At 47.2% G+C, this 15,967-nt stretch overlaps 1 protein-coding gene across 3 annotated transcripts in view; it reads left to right on the top strand.

Moving 5' to 3' along the window:
• The window catches only part of LOC144948610 (dystrophin-like), a 639,922-nt gene that overhangs the window by 340,356 nt on the left and 283,599 nt on the right, over positions 1–15,967 (top strand). For all 3 annotated transcript variants that reach the window (XM_078878206.1, XM_078878207.1, XM_078878208.1), the window contains 2 exons: positions 10,178–10,350; positions 11,836–11,980. In XM_078878206.1, coding sequence (XP_078734332.1) covers positions 10,178–10,350; positions 11,836–11,980 — 318 coding nt within the window. The remainder of the gene's footprint in view (positions 1–10,177; positions 10,351–11,835; positions 11,981–15,967) is intronic.

Raw genomic sequence — 15,967 nt, 5'->3', positions numbered from 1 at the left:
CCCCCCCCCCCCCCCCCAGGATCTGTGCGGCACTCGCTCAGCTCTCTGATCTCTTGAGCCACCCGGCCTCCCCGGGCACGGGCTGGCAAGGGGCCACACACACACCTTTGCCAGTCTGTGCCCCCACATGATATCACGCAAAATCCTCCCACCCACGATGGTGACGACTCACCAATCGGCTCCTCTCAAAACGTTTCTTCAGCATGTGTTGCCGCTTCAGCTGCACAATATCTCATTTTACCTGTTGGCGGCCTCAGCCCAGTTATGTTAGGCTCATTGGCGACCGTTCAAACGAATAAGTTTAATTAAACTTTGGTTTTTGAGAACTAAAAACGTCAGTTTGACCGTCACGTGACAATCTCGTAGCTCGGCGTATCGGAACTCGCATGACGTGAGTAAACGCGCCAATTGAAGAATGTTTGAGGAGAAGCCCCGTGTAAAAGTCACCTTCTGTATCTGACACACGGGGTAGTTCGCGATCTGCGAGAATTCGAAAAGGGTCTCTTCGTCTCGTGAGATGTTGCCGATAGCAACATCGTAACAAATTCTAGGCGGGGGGGGGGGGGGTCTAGGGGGAAAAGACGATAACATAACATGTTCCTTTAGAAGCGGGATACTCATGCAGGGCATATCACTGGGTGTTCGGTAGAGCTCGCTTGATCGGTAGCAGATTTGGAGCATGATGTACTTGGTTGTGTATGCACAAGGACCGTGCGCCAGCCAACCCAGTGACATAATTGGGAACACTGTGTAATGTGTAACCATAAGGCCTGTATGTGTGCAGTGTTCTACGTGTGTCTGTCTTGACACTACAGTGTTGTCACCGGCTTGTTTGACCGCCATATGGGTTACCACCTGAATGAAGTCGCTGTGGGAAATCATGCCGTTTTTTTTAGGGAACAACATAAAATACGGGGTAAATGCAAAGCCTAAATTGGTACTTGGCGAGAGTCAACGCAGATTGAGACATCAGCACGCGCATTTTTTTTTCACGGATGTGATTTCGGTCGCGAAATAAATCTTTTTCGCTGGACAGTTGGAAACAAAACTACGCAAACGGCTGGCTTAACTGGCGACTGATTAGGTTTTTCATATCATCAACCATGGTCAGTCCACTGCTGGATGAAAAACTCCCCGAGATTCTGCCACCCTTTCTCGCAGCCCTGTCGTGTACGCATTGATCTTCCTAGCGCCGAGATACACAGTGATTTCAACGCTCCACCTCCTCTTGCGTGTTTTTTTTTAGTCTTCGTTAATAACAGCGTTTTGGGGATTTTGCAACTTTCATCCGAACTTCAGCGTCACGCGTGTGAACGTTTCCTGAAAGTAATCGCGACGTGCTTCTGTAAACGCCCGTGAGCGATTGCATTGCCGCTTGCGCCTCACCGTCGCGACGCAACAAAACGGACGGAGTTGAGAGCCGCGCATCGAAATTTATCGTGACTATGAATTTCATAAAGTGAGGTTTCTGCTCTTTGCCAAAAAAAAACCCGTTAAAAGTGTCACGCGCATGTTTACGAGGCAAGCCAATAGCGGGATTAATCGCGGCGCGCTACATCACACAGTGCGTGGCACCGGCAGATGTCTCTCACTGCCTCTTATCAGCGGTTGGTCGTCTCCTCTCAGTTTTCGGCTGAGACTAAAGCCATCAAATTTGAATTTCTTAGCAGGCTTGTTTCCTCAGGGTTTCGTTTAATCATGCGGACGTTCTAAGGATTGGCTCCCTATAGCTTTGCAGCTGCCTCTGCTTTGCTTCCGCGGTGACGCACACTTCGGACTTAACTATTGATCATCTGCTTTCCCGGAGCCCGTTGAACAAAAGGTAGGAATTTTTTTAATATCCAATTTAACCGGAAGCATTTATTTTTAATTTTAGTAATTTAGTAATTGTAATGAACAGAGTCATTGTGTTAAACTTTGACATTCGTTCCTAATGAGATTTGCTCGAAGAAAGAAGAGGGAGTGGGGAGGAGGGAGGGTTGGTAAAAATGGCGACGCAGTAGTTGTAGGAGAGAAAAAAAATATCTACCCATGGCATCGTGAATTAATTTACTGCCGATCATTAAGGATCAAGTGACCAGGGCGTTTGGCGTTTAGGATAAGCCGGGGCGGTAAGTGCTCAGCGTCGTGAGCAGATTCGTCAAGGGGGTGGCCGTAATTCCGTTATGTCTCTGCGGGGTCGCAGGAAGGGGTGGCCGCATGCCCGCCAGCCGTCACGACAACAGCCACCATTGATCTCGGGGATGCTTCTCTCTCGGTGGAGTGCCCTTTGACACCGCCGCTGTATAATAATGCGTGACCGTCTTCTTTGCTTGACTAATTTAAATGACTTTCCCGCTCGCCGGCCTGCACTCTACTCCATGCCTCCCCCACCTCTGCACCTGTGGGTGAAGGTCTTTTCAAGCAAACCTCAGAAAAAGAAATATTCCTGACACGGTTTTGCAAATGAACATTCATTTCATTGTGTTTTACAGTGGCACTTGGCCCCAACCTTGTGTTGCCATCCGTCCCATTGTTATTCCGATGACTATCGCACGTTGCCCCATTTATGACGATGCGTTCATGAATTCCAGTTTTTGTCAAATGTACGATCGCTTTAGCTTTGCTTTCCGAGTTCAGTATTCATGCATTCATTGAAATGTAATGCATTTTTGCATTAGAATGGATTGTCAATTATGGGGTGTAGTATACGAATGGGGATTCAATTACGGTATTATAATTGTCGTATATTTTTTATTGTTATTCATTTCTGTTCATGTTACAATAAACGGACATAAACACGTTAACGTTGGTAAGTATTGCGCATCGCCCAAAATACATTGCGTAGCATAAATATTGCATTAACTAAATCCATCATGTTTTAATGACGTATTCGCCAAATGTTGTTGGCTTTGTCAATGCGGTATTCTTCTCGCCAAATAACGCTATTAGTTTCTTTTTCATTACACAAACAAAACCCCGAATTTTTTTTTTAGAATGTAATGAAATTTCCTCTTTTCCAGTGTGAAGCTATAACCCTCCAACTATGCGCATTCTACATTACTGTTAAATGTGCACGCTCTGTCTTGTTTATGCTGTTTAAAAACAAAAATAAAAACATTTCACCGCTAGTTTTATAATACGTTCAAAAGCACTGCCTTGGATTTACCGAACCTGGGCAGGAAACAACATCAGACAGCCTCGCACCCCCTTTATAAATAATGCCCCTGGGCTGCTAATAAGACTTCATAAGCTGCTTATAGCAGAACCTCGTGGGTTAATGAGTGTGGTGGTTAGCTTCGGCCACAGCGTAAAGGGCCCCGCGCACGCTAAATCACCCATCTCTACGACACCGCAAGAGTTGGGCGAAGGATTAATGGAAACCCCCACCGGCCCCCTTCCCCCCACCGTATTTTTAGTTTTATTCTTAACTCATTGTTTCTGAGAGCTGGAACACGCTTTTTCAAAATCGTGTGGTCAGCACCACAGGAATGTAATATAACTAGCCGCGGCAATCAGTACGTGTCTGCAGAAATGTATGCCCCATTTTTTTTGCTTAGATACGGATTTAGATGCCAGCGTGATAAATATTTAACAACGCGAACCAGAGAGCTGTATAAGCGAAACGAAAAAAGTAAGGAATGTTGACCGTGGTTCATAACAGAGAGGGATTTACGGAAACCTTCGAGGAACTGTGTTGGAGTTAACCGACATTTACAGAGTTGTGGGAGGCAATTGTGAGCACATTTTGTCATGACACCTGCACCCAAATGATCCCACCCTGTGATCTCTCTGCTATTGCGAGCTATCAGTTGAATGATTTTACTCTGGTGGCTTGAGGTGAATTTGTACCGCAGGCATCGAGGGTGAATTATAAATAATGATCCCCTTGATTCTGTTGCCCAGCTATTGAGGCCGACAATGATTCATCTTTCTGCATGAATCATCAAAGCGACGCGTCGATTTTAACACTGTGCTCTGGAGCAATGATGTAGTGATTGGTAGCACTGTGCGAGATTGAAAACGAATTTATTTGTGTTCTTTGTGTATTTGTGTTTATTGTTTTTCCCCCGAATCTCCGATTTAGCACGGTTGGCTACGTACAGTCTGAAATAAGTACAAAATGCATATATGCAGAGTTCGATTCCCAGCCATGGCTAAAACATCAGTGGCCAAGTGATACCCAACTGTTAAATAATTATGTTAAATAATTATGTTAAATAATTATGTTAAATGCTGTTAAATAATTCCCATGACCCACACGGTGTGAGAGGGTTTTAATCCAGCAGTGGATTGACAAATGAGCTGTAAATTTAACGACGACAACATTTGCCCGCAACACGACATCGTGGACACGAAACACAGGTGACTTGATTGTGACTGCGATTGAAGAATTGTGGCTTCCAAGCTGATAAATCTCAACCCTCGTCCTCGTGACATACCTCGACGCCGGTCTCGCGGGATCTTCGCTCGCGCGCACGCTGTGCTCCAGTTGGTGCGCGAGATAGGGTTATGTGCACTGCAATTTTCTCCTAATTAGTAGACGTGGGGTGCTAATTGGCCAGGGGTTGATAGGACTTGCTGCAACTCCTAGCATCGTCGCTCACCGTTCCACAGATAAAATGTGAACGTTGGACTGCAGGTGTTTAAACATAACTAGGACCCAATCAGACATTCACTGTTATTATGTATATATACTCGACTTTCCCAATCTCCAGTTCGTATTTCACTGGGCATGAGATGATTTGTAAACAGAAACCTGCACTGAGGTAGGTTGCCAACTGTTCTGGTTTTTCCAGTATCATACTTTTGCCGTAGCAGCTGTGTCCTGGGAAATTTCTTCGTCTTCCCAGGGCATTAAAAAAATATCCCGTTTTTTTTGTGTGAGTTGTGTAATAATACACCGCACTCAAGACAACGTATTTACACGTAGTTTCTCCTGCGGCATTGTGAGACATTGTTCTTCCCGTGCTGTGTCCCACTTGTTTGTGCCTCAGTGGTGGCAACTCAAGTGGTGGGTTCCGTGCAAGGCCTATTTTATCGGTGTAAGAAAACTTGCACGCGCGCGTGATGTCGACAGAGGGCTGGAGTGAAGCAGTGTGCGTTTTCGACATTTGAGAGAAAGAGAGAGACGTGTGTCGTTGTTGCTGAAAGGTTGTGTTTGTTTGAGCCCCCCCCCCCCCCAAAATTGTTTAAAACAAAACATTGTTACGGGACCATCCCCAGACGGCATCATGAGGGAGGATCCCAAGGAATAAAAACAAATAGACAAGGACAGTTGATCCTCATGGCGGTACCCCGGGGTACCAAATAATACAAAGTGGCTGAGGCAATTAAATATTTTATTTCTGGGACACTATTTTTTCCAGGGGTGTACTTAACGCCGCGACTGGGGTACCAATCAATCCGACATCGGCGCTACTCCGCGATGTTGAAACGCAGCGAGGACGATTGTGCCGAAACCCTGAACGCTCGTACGCATCGTAGTGGTGCATCGCGTACAGCTCGTCGAGACGAGTCGATTGCCGCATCGCCGATCATCAACAGACTAAACATGACTGTATCACGGGCATTATGCGGGAGCCGGGGTACTATGGTACCCTGGGGTACCGCCATGAGGTTAATTTGGTGATGAATCAAAATGGCCACCTTTTAAGTTGACTGTGATTCTTAAATCCACAATGGTCATTCATAAGTTAGGAATGGTCGCTATAGCTCCGTATCCAACTGCTGTAACTGGAAAACTCTTGCACTGTGCCCTGCAACAGCTTGCTGTATACTTGCACAAATACGCCACAGAACCCTGTGGTCAATGTTAGTAGAGCCTGGTTGCAAGCACTGCAGTTAATGAAGCCTGTTTTGTGCCACACTTATTGCATGTCCGTGTTTAAAATGCAAGCATCCATTTCTATTTTGTAGGCTTCTGTGTGTGTTGGCTGGCGAGCCAGCCAACAACATGCATTCATACGGAGTGTTGTGTTCAGTAAATTAGTAAAAAGCCGTTTGCCTGTCTCAGCTGCAGCTCACTATTGATTATTGCTTCCCTCTCCCATTCCCCTTGTTAGATATCACTTAAATTGCAAAGGAGTGAATTGAACTTTACCACAATTAGCCAACTGAGTCCGTTTGGGCTTTCAGGAGGGCATACGTCACATGCGGCCAATAAGCGTAATTGAATGATGGATAGTTTTTTTACACCAATCACATATAATCTATGGGCAATGCCTGACTTGGGCACTGTGGAAAATCTGGGTTGATTCATTTGGCTAATCATGGTAGCGTTACGGTAATTCACGGGGATGTGTGATTCTTTTATTAATTAATTTGAAGCCTATCTCGGGTTTTTTCTCCCATGGTGAAGCAGCCTGGCCTGTCCTGTTTCATTAAGGGATCATAATACAACCGCATTACACGCTGTTGTTTTGCATTCCATTCATTTCTTTTTTTTTAAATCCTACCTCGCGATGCTTATATCATCACACGGCGGTTTACCCGATAAAGGATCATGCGACACACAAAAGGCCATGGGTCCATCTGTGTTAGCCTTCCGAGCATGGGGATACCGTGTCATGTTACGTTACGTCATGTCACGCTGCCATGCCACGTCTTGCCACGTCTTGTTACATGGCATCGTGTTGACATCACATAGAGTCCACCGTAACAGCTCTGTTAAATGTTTCCTCAATGCATGGCTGGGAAACGGAACGCACGATTCTTTCAAGTGTGCATTTCAAACTTCAATCATTCCTTGTGGTCCCCTTTCTATTCAATGTCACAAAGAGGAAGTACATTGTCGCGGGCAATGAAATATGTTAATTGTACATGGCCTACTGATGTAAACTTACTGAGGATTTCATGTAAAAAAAAGCACAAACGAGGTTATTTTGGGCTTCCGTCAAACACGTTACATTGATGTTAAAGGGTGTTGCATTTACAGTCGCATTCTATTCTTGCGTATGATGGTAATATGTCTAAGAGCTAAATGCCAATGTTTAGGTCTGCTGGCCACGATGAGAGGGCTTCAGGAGAGAGCTGCTGTAGATTTGCTCTGCGTCCTCCGTTGAAGGAACGCAGGGCTATGGTGGTTTACTGTGTCGTCCATAGTTTGATTGGGTGGCTGGACCACAATCGAACTGCTGTCGCTTGACTTAAATTTTCCATTAATGATTGAGATGTATGCAATGGCCTGTTGATGTTCAGACGTGGGGTTGATGGTTACACCACCGGTGTCTTCTAGGAGGAATGTCAAAGCCAGGAGGAGGTCTTGAATGAGGTGTTTTACAGTTGTGAATTAACTGGCACAAAGCTTGAAATAAAACTTCCTTTTTTTTAATAGTAATTAATAGTAGATTGCATGTTCATTAGCTTGCCGTGTATATATATCTACGCATATAAATTGCGGTTAATTAAGTACAGGAATTGGTTTAACATTTATCGGCAGAACTCTCTTCAAGCAATAAAATATCGAGACTCATTGACTCTTTCCTGGGCAAACAAACGTACTTATTACTATTGTAGTTGTTGTTATTTGCACGGGATGTGTGCAAGAAAGGCCCGTCTCACCTTTTTCATAAGAAAAGTAGACAGTTCAGGCTCATTTCATTTTATTCCTCTCCCCACAAGGGAGCAGAAGCTGCAGATGAAACACATCCCTTTAGGGAACGAGGGGGGGGGTGTATGTGCCTATTGATAATATTTTCTCGCCATACAATGTCAGGATGGCAGACGCTCGGCTAGAACTGGTGGATCATGGACTCTGCAAGCTAAGAACCTTGTCACAGTGCCAACCAACCTTAATGAATGTGTCAGGGGTAGAATTGCCACTTCTTGTCAATGCACCGGTTCTTTTCTCGCAATACATCTTCACCAGTTGCATGGTGTTCCCAGGCAGGAGGCGCAGTGGTAACTTTGCACCTAAGTCCCCCGGTAGAAATATATTGGGGGCAGCACATGACTTGAGTAGTTTTTCCCGGCTTATAAATACGGCGCGATGCTGCAGAGCTGCCTACGACGGGGGAAGTCTGCGCCACGTTCATCTATTCCTCAGAAAGATTTGTGTTAAAAAAAATAAAATTGAATGAAAAGTCCCAGCGTTGCAGTGTAAGAACATAAGAATTTCAAATCGAGATAAGGCAGCAATTCAACCTTATCTGCCTCGCCTCGTAATTAAATCCTGTTTCACCGCCGCACCATTTCTTTTTTCTCACTCAGTCTCAGCGGTGGTGAATTGTGGATTTTTTTTTTATATTGCAAATGATATTTATTCCGGGACGCACAGCCGAGATCCAACATCTGATTTACAGTGTGGCCGTAGGGATGGTGGCCCACATGCGGCTCTTTCTCACCGCAGAGACACCCAGGGTCTGGCTGACTTGGCTCGCGCCCGTTCCGTCTGCTTGCTAAGTGTCCTCATGCCCCGAGATCGTGCCCGTGCGGTATACCTATGCAACTACGTGAAATTGTATTGACAAGGTGGTGCCCGGGCATAGCAGACGTGCTTTTCTATTGCCCCCCCCACCTCCATATTCCCAGCACTATTACAGGCAATATTAGAATTCTCTCCACCTCCAAGGGAGAACAATTACTGTACTCCGATCGCTGTTATGCATGTGTGTGTTTGCGCTAAACCTATGTGTGAATGCATATATTGCTTCGTGCACGTGTGGGAGGTATGTTCTGTATATGTAATACATGTTTAAGCTATGTGTCGTGTTTTTCTGTATGCGTGTGAGTGTGCAGTAAATATGTTTGAGTTTGCTTATATTTGTGTGCGTGCGTACGACGAGTGTGTTACCATTGCCATCGATTCAGCCAGGCTTAATCCGCTGCTGGGTGTAGGCTTCCCCGATTCTCCGTAGTCTATCGCGATGCTGAGATTTAATAATCCACCTCGCGTCTGCACACCAGCTCGGTTAATCTCTCCCATCTCCTCGGTTGATGTCCTCAATAAATATATCTGTTTATCTGTGTTGCTTTGTTCGCTATGATGTGGTGAGGTTTTTTTTTTTTTCAAACTGAGCATAGACGGCTCTCCGTCCGTAAAAATGTCGTTTCTCTGAAAGGTTCTAAAGCAAAATGCATCAGGTGAACGAACCAATGTGAAATCTGATCTGCTTTGGCTAAGACAGGAATTTGACTTTCAGCTATAGCAGGAAGTAAAATTTTTGGGGAACGATTGTGCCCGCATGCTATGATGTACGGACATATGGATCATCATGGAGCAAAAATTGAAAAGTGGCAAAAATAAATCATGGGGACGTGCATGCAAGGAATTGTATAGAGGGATAAAAAGAGTAATGGATGGATTGTAGAGTGTATGCGGGTTGACGACAAGATTCAAACAGCAAGGTCGTTGGGCTTGGGCAAGACACATCACGGCTCGAAGGGATGATGGCTGTTGATCAAGAAAAATGATGGAGTGGCAGGCAATGGATGGAAGGAATCCGAGTGGACGTCCACCAATGAGATGGAGCTGTGAAATCAGCTCATATACAGGTGCTGGGTGGATTATTACATCACAGGATCATGAGAGTAGGGGATGGCTTGGGGGAGGCCTTCATCCATCAATGAATTGATCATGAGTGATGATAATAATGATGAAATATGTACTTACAAAGTTTTCTCCTTTGTATTTGTGTTTAACCCAAGACGTTGAATGTTAGTGAGAGACTGTGCTCATGACCAAGTTGATACTGGCAAACGAGTTCCACTTGAAAAACCCGGTGTAACCGCGGGCCACCGGAACCCGGATTAAAACCCAGGAAATCTCATTGCGCGGCGAGGGCCTCAATGAATAATCATTTAAACTTGTGATGCGCCTCTCAGTATTGGCTCGCACTTGAAGAGAGAGTGGCTCGGAGCCGTGATGAGCACCCGCAGCCAGGGAGAGAGGCAGCCAGGCGGTGAGCCAGCGTACAATTCCCCCCTGCGGATCTGTGGTCCTCTATATGTTAAAATGTTATCGGGCAATTAATGAGTGTTTATTCACTGGGGGAAACCGGAGTACCCGGAGAAATCCTACGCGTGCGAGGGGGCAACACCCTATCCCACACAGACAGAACAGTATGTAGTCCACGTTTGCCCGAACCGCCGACGGGAAGGGAGTTTCACAGCAACGTGTGTGATCCACCGACCCTCGTCTCGTCGCTCTGACACCTCTGCCCCCCCCCCCACCGCTCGCTCGCTCTCCCTTCTGCAGAGGATCCGGACAGAGCTGGACGGCGTGGAGGACGCCATGCTGAGCGTGCGGGAGAGGCAGCCGGCCATGCTGAGGGCTGCGTCGGCGGCCGACGTGCCTCGCATCGGGGCGAGCCTGACCCGCCTCGACACGGAGCGCTCGCGCGTCAACCAGGCCTACGACGCGCGCAAGCGGTACGTTGCGCGCACGTGCGTGCAAGCGGCACGTGACGCGCAAGCGGTGCGTGAAGCGCCTGCTCGGGAGGGCACGTGCGCACTGGCGGGCGGGGTCAACAGGGTTCACGCACGTGCACATGCATACGCGTGTCCGCATTTTATGAACGTCTTGTGGTAATAATTGTCAGGTGGGACAATGTTTCACTTTGTCAATATGTATACTGGTTATTTTTATCCCACGATGCACAAGTTGAATGGCACGTGTACGAATCAATCGTGTTTTTTTTTATCAGTTTACGTCATCCCTGCAGCAACTAGGGGTGCTACCATTAAATGCATTTGTAAAAAAAAAGGGATTATTAAATCGCATTGTGACCCTAAATTGGGATGATTTATTGAATCATTGCCGATCTTATCATCTGTGATCTTTCAGTCATCGTCACGTTTACTGGGAGGGGAGGGGGATCATCATGATCAGAATCAGCATCATTTATCTGATCTGGTGTTACAGAATCAGAATCAGCATCATTTATCTGATCTGGTGTTACTGTTCGAGGAGCATTTGACTCGCACTTAAAAGCTTGTGAAATAATGGTCCATCAGGGGGTCCACTTTGTGTGATGTCCACCAGTCTTATTGGAATCTGCTTCACAGCAGTGGGAATGTGGAATGTCCACCGCTGGCTCAGGTTTGCCAATGGTGCTACACAGTGCTGATTTGAGGATGTTTTTTTTTAAATCTCATTTCAACTTAAATTGTTCCAATGTTCTCTATAGTCAACATTTACAATTTTTTCTATCAAACTGCAAAGCTGCACAGAAACTTGTCTGTGACACTGTACCGTAATAGCCTAGCGCTGGCAAAAACTGCGTGAACATAGAAAGTGTACCGATGGCTCTAACACAGAGGTGTTTGTGCCACGTCACCGGGACATGAATCGGCACCCGCGACTTTAGACGTTGTTGGTCAACGCCAACTTCTCATGTGCCGTCGTCAAAGACCGCCACCATCACTTCCACTCCCCCCCGGCCTTGCAAAAACGCTCAGGGCCGCACACAAAGACGAAGAAAAAGATCCCCCGCGCAGCCTTCAATAGACTGTTGGGGCAAATTCCATTTGCGAGTAGCCCCCTTGAAGGCCGGCACGGTACGTGAGGGCGCTGGGTAGCCAGCACACAACAACAACAACAACAACCGCCATTCGCCACTAAGTGGCGGTGACGTCACCACGACGCTTGTGCCAGGCCATGTGCACCTTGAGGCCACGTGAAGTGTTGAATGCCCGCTGGCAGGAGGTCACGGGGCAGACCCAGCAGGTGCCACCGGTCGACTGACTGAGATGACCGAGATGACTGGCTGATGCACCACCTGTGCCAGCACACACACACACGTGCGCCCCCCCCCCCCCCCAGCGGAGATGCACCATGGGCACGCGGGCACGCGGGCACGCCGGCGTTTGTTTTAATTTGTGCCCTCCCCGTGTGCCTCCTGTCTCTCTACGCAGGCGCTTCGACGACGCCACCGAGCGCTGGCAGCAGCTGCACCGTGACATCGTGTCCACGGCCCAGTGGCTCAACGGAGCGGAGGAGCTCATCGGCGAGGTGCAGAGGCCGGACGTGGAGCCAGCGTCTGCCGTGGCTCACCTGAAGGCAAGTCCCTCGCGCTCCCGTTTATTTAAAGGTTTAAAACGAAAAAAATCAGCTGTATTCGTTATTGGTAAGATATCCTTTGCGCGTGTGAGCGTGTTTGCTTTGGGCCGTGAACGTGTCCGTTGCTGTGAAGACCTCTGGTGCTGTGTCGCTGCAGGTGAGCAGATAGGCTGACTTTAGCCCCTTTTACAATTGGCCAAGCCAAATGTCAGTATTGCTTACACACTGTGTGCTCCAATCAGTTGGAGTGTTATCTTTGTGCCCGTGTACGTTTGGTGCCTTGTAAGGGAGGTTGCTGCGCACCAAACGAACGTGTGTCGCGTTGATAAATACAATGGGGGCGGCCAGAGAACATCAGAGGGAATCGAGCGTTTAAGCAGAGTTGGCAAGCTTGGCTGCAAAAAACATTTCGGGCGCATTTCAAGGTGCTTCACACGGGCACGACTTTACATAGCGCCCGTTTACGACACTCATCCCGTCACGTGATTTCTGCAATACATCTAACCGCCATCGATTTGAAGAATCTCGCCGGTGCTGGCGAACGAGTGAGAAGTGATCAACGTCCATAACCAGGAGGGGGCTTCCTCTTGTGTTGCGTTTTTTCTTTCTTTCGCCTCGTTGATCGGTTTAGCATCGCTCAGGCATTTCCATTATGCGCGATTCAGTTGCCCTCAACTGTTGAGAGCGAGCGCGGTGGCTTGTGCGGTCGAAACGAAGTGGTGAAATCTGCCGGTGTGTTTCCTCGGCTGAAAATGGTGGAGGGGCACTCTCTTGATTTCAGAAGCCCCAGGGTTTGTTCACGGGAGAATTGATCAACATTAATGGGGGGGGGTGGTCGTGGGAGGTTGGAACAATGCAATGTCAGTCTGTGCCGAGCCAAAGTCTCCCAAGTCTGCGCAGCGCCTTGAACTTGTGGTAACTTAAGATTGCGATGGGGGGGGGGGGGGTAAGGTGGTTTCGCCCTTCAAGGGACACTCACAGCACATTGGCAGTGATGAAAGAAGCCTAAACATGAAAAGAAGAGAAGAATAATCGGCAAAGATCGGTCTTTATCCAGCGCACGTCCGTAAGTGGTTTTAAAAAGACCAATTGGGAGCCTCAATGGAAGCAAATGACTCCTAAGTCGAGGGGCTGATGGAGCATGTACGAGCAAACGCACAGAGTGCAGACCATGGCTACATTTGTGCCGTACTTTCAGTAGCGGTTTACTGCATCGGAGCGTTTGGTAACTCACCGTTACGGTCACCGTAATCTATCTGCTGCATTGTTGAAAGCTCCACGCGGAATACTTTTTTTCAACAGCTGCTGCTGCTGCACAACAAAAGCTGAAGCAAGGGGTGAGTAGGTTGCTAAAGTGGAAACCTGAAATTGCTTGCTCAAGCCACTGCTGGGGCGGGAAAGGGTCTCCCACTAGAGGGAGCTCAAGGGAGGGTAATTGGCCTAGTCTTCCATGTTTGCGTGATGTCGTTCAAGAGGTGGGGGTAGCCATACTACATCCCACCACACACGTCCTGCCAATTGTCTAACTGTGGTGTATCCCACCATTGGAACCTCATTTGCCAGTATAAAATATGTGCGCCTTTTGGCGTCATCTGGTCCAACCCATGTGAGACTAGGCTCTAAGGAAAGCTGTCTCGGGTGTGGACCAATCAACTTCAAGGACAGTGCATACATTATCAGAGTTATGTTTTTTGTTTGCATTATGACTGCAGGTATTGTGGTCTATGCAAACATGACTCCTTGTAAACAAAAGGTGTCAGTTTTGTTGCCAGACAGATGTGGTGTATCCCATTTGTACTGCTCAGCGGACAGAGGCACGGGGGGAGGGGGAGGTGATGAGAATTAAGATACTTTTACCATGGTTTACAATTGCCGCGCCCAGAGATTGAATCGAATCGGCGACAACTTGACGGCAGGTCCTGCGTGCGTGATAACCAATCAGACCGCAGCAGCGTCAGCGTCGCTACGGTTCACAATGAGGTGGGAAGGTGACGAAACTCTCCGTCTTATATATCCTCGGTTTGTGAGAGCTCGGGACGACTGCATCAATTTCTACTAAGTCGAATGCTTTTTCATCGTCTACAAAGTGTGGGCACAATGGTAATGGGAATTCACTGCTCTTATCCAGAATCTGGTTCACAGTGCGTGTGTATGTGTGTGGGTGTAGGTAGGTAGGTATGTGGTGTACAGTCGAACGCTGCTTGCTCACCAACCAAAAACTACATTCCCTGGGCTGGTCACCCATCCTTATTTTCAAGCGTAGCATATCTGGCCCACAGCTGATGCCAAAAGCAATGCCTGAGAAGGTGCCCGGCCGTGAGAAGCCATTTGCGCGAGAGATATGAAGGCCATCTGCCCACGGTAATGCTAAAGATGTAGAGGCTTCGATTTAAAGCTTTCGTGACTGCAGGGATTCATGTTCTTGGTTCTTTCGGTAAAGTCACGTAGAATGGAAACAATAAAAATAATAAAATAAAACATAATAACGGCGTGAGAATTATTTTATCATGTTTTATTTTATTATTTTTATTCTTTCCATTGTACGTGACTTTACCGAAAGAACCAAGAAGATGTAGAGGCTGCTGAGTGTAAACGCAAGTGAGTTACTGTGAGGTCCACACAGGGTGGTGGAGTGTGTGAGTGTGTAGAATCGAGGGTCCAAACTGTCCGGCGAAGTCATCACCGCGGCCTGTTGTCATTCCAGTTTAGCGGGAAAGAAAAAATAAGTGAAGGTGTGTTGCCTTTTTGTTCGAGGTGCTCTGAGAACAATCCGTGCTCTCGGTTCATTCGGACTTGTCAGTGAGTTTGTGTTGCTCTTTATCGCTGTAGAGTTTTGACAAAATGTAATGCATACGTCCAATCCTCAGAAAATAACGGTCCAATGTAGAGGCGATTGTAAGAAGCAAAGATACAGCCCTACAACTGCTTTGTTCGCGCCACTGCTGACAGAAGGCCTCCCCTAGAGGGAGCTCTATTATGCCGTGGTGGAGAGATGCTAACGACCTCGCCTGGTATACCAGGAGGTTATGAGTTTGATCCTGACCCCGACACCTGTATATTTGCAGTTTGAATGTTATACCTGTGGTTGCATGGATTTTTCTCTGGGTCTTCCGGGTTTTCCCTCCATATTTATTATTTATAGAAATTTCCACGTGATAAACCACTTCGTTGAGCTATCATTTGTGGTCAGGTCGCTTTTGAAAAAGCTCTATAGCTCAGTGGGCCTTTCCTGGTTAAATACATTTTTTTTATTTGTTTAGATTTTGAAACGACTATTTCATGCTGGCGAGGCATCTGAGTAGAGTCGGGAGTGCCCACACTTTTCTCTGCCACATGCGACCTTCCTCTGAAATTGCCGTGGTTGTGCCAATTTATATTCCTGGGTGGCCTGAGGCAGGCGGGATTTAAGGAACTTGCCTCATTATATCAACTGCCGTGCCAAGAGATCGAACCGGATATCTCTGGACTTGACAGTCCGGTATGCTAACCGATACACCACGGCAGCATCTATATAGGTTCTTCTGATTTCTAGTTAAAGAAACGACTTTGCTCTTTAGTGGCTGTATAATTCGTGTCTAGCCGAAGGAAACTACGAGTATTGTTCTCTCAGAGTCCTGAGAGAGAGAGAGAGAAAAAGGAACTAAAATAAAATGCATTTTTTTTACTTGCCAAAAAAGTTGGCCGTACGGCTTATCATTCCGGAACGGGTCACATCCACTTAACATGATTTAGAGGGGTTTGCGCTGAGATAAATAGGATGAAACGAAGCGGGGTTGTGTGATAAACTGTGGCGGATACGGCGGGCTGCATTTTTTTCTTCTTCCTCTTTTACCTTCCGCCACCACCACCAACCCCGCAAAGCCCGCTCTCGCCTGAAGAGCCACGGCCGTGGTGCCGGATGGTGGGGGGGGGAAGGCATTTGAGCGGAGCAATTTTTCAGTTTAATAACCGCACGACGGGTGTCTCGGAGAATCGGCGTGGAGATTT

This window comes from Lampetra fluviatilis, chromosome 50 (assembly GCF_964198595.1).
Source record: "Lampetra fluviatilis chromosome 50, kcLamFluv1.1, whole genome shotgun sequence".
Classification (NCBI taxonomy): domain Eukaryota; kingdom Metazoa; phylum Chordata; class Hyperoartia; order Petromyzontiformes; family Petromyzontidae; genus Lampetra; species Lampetra fluviatilis.
Note: the sequence above shows the minus strand (reverse complement) of the source record. Positions and strands in the feature narration are given on the sequence as shown.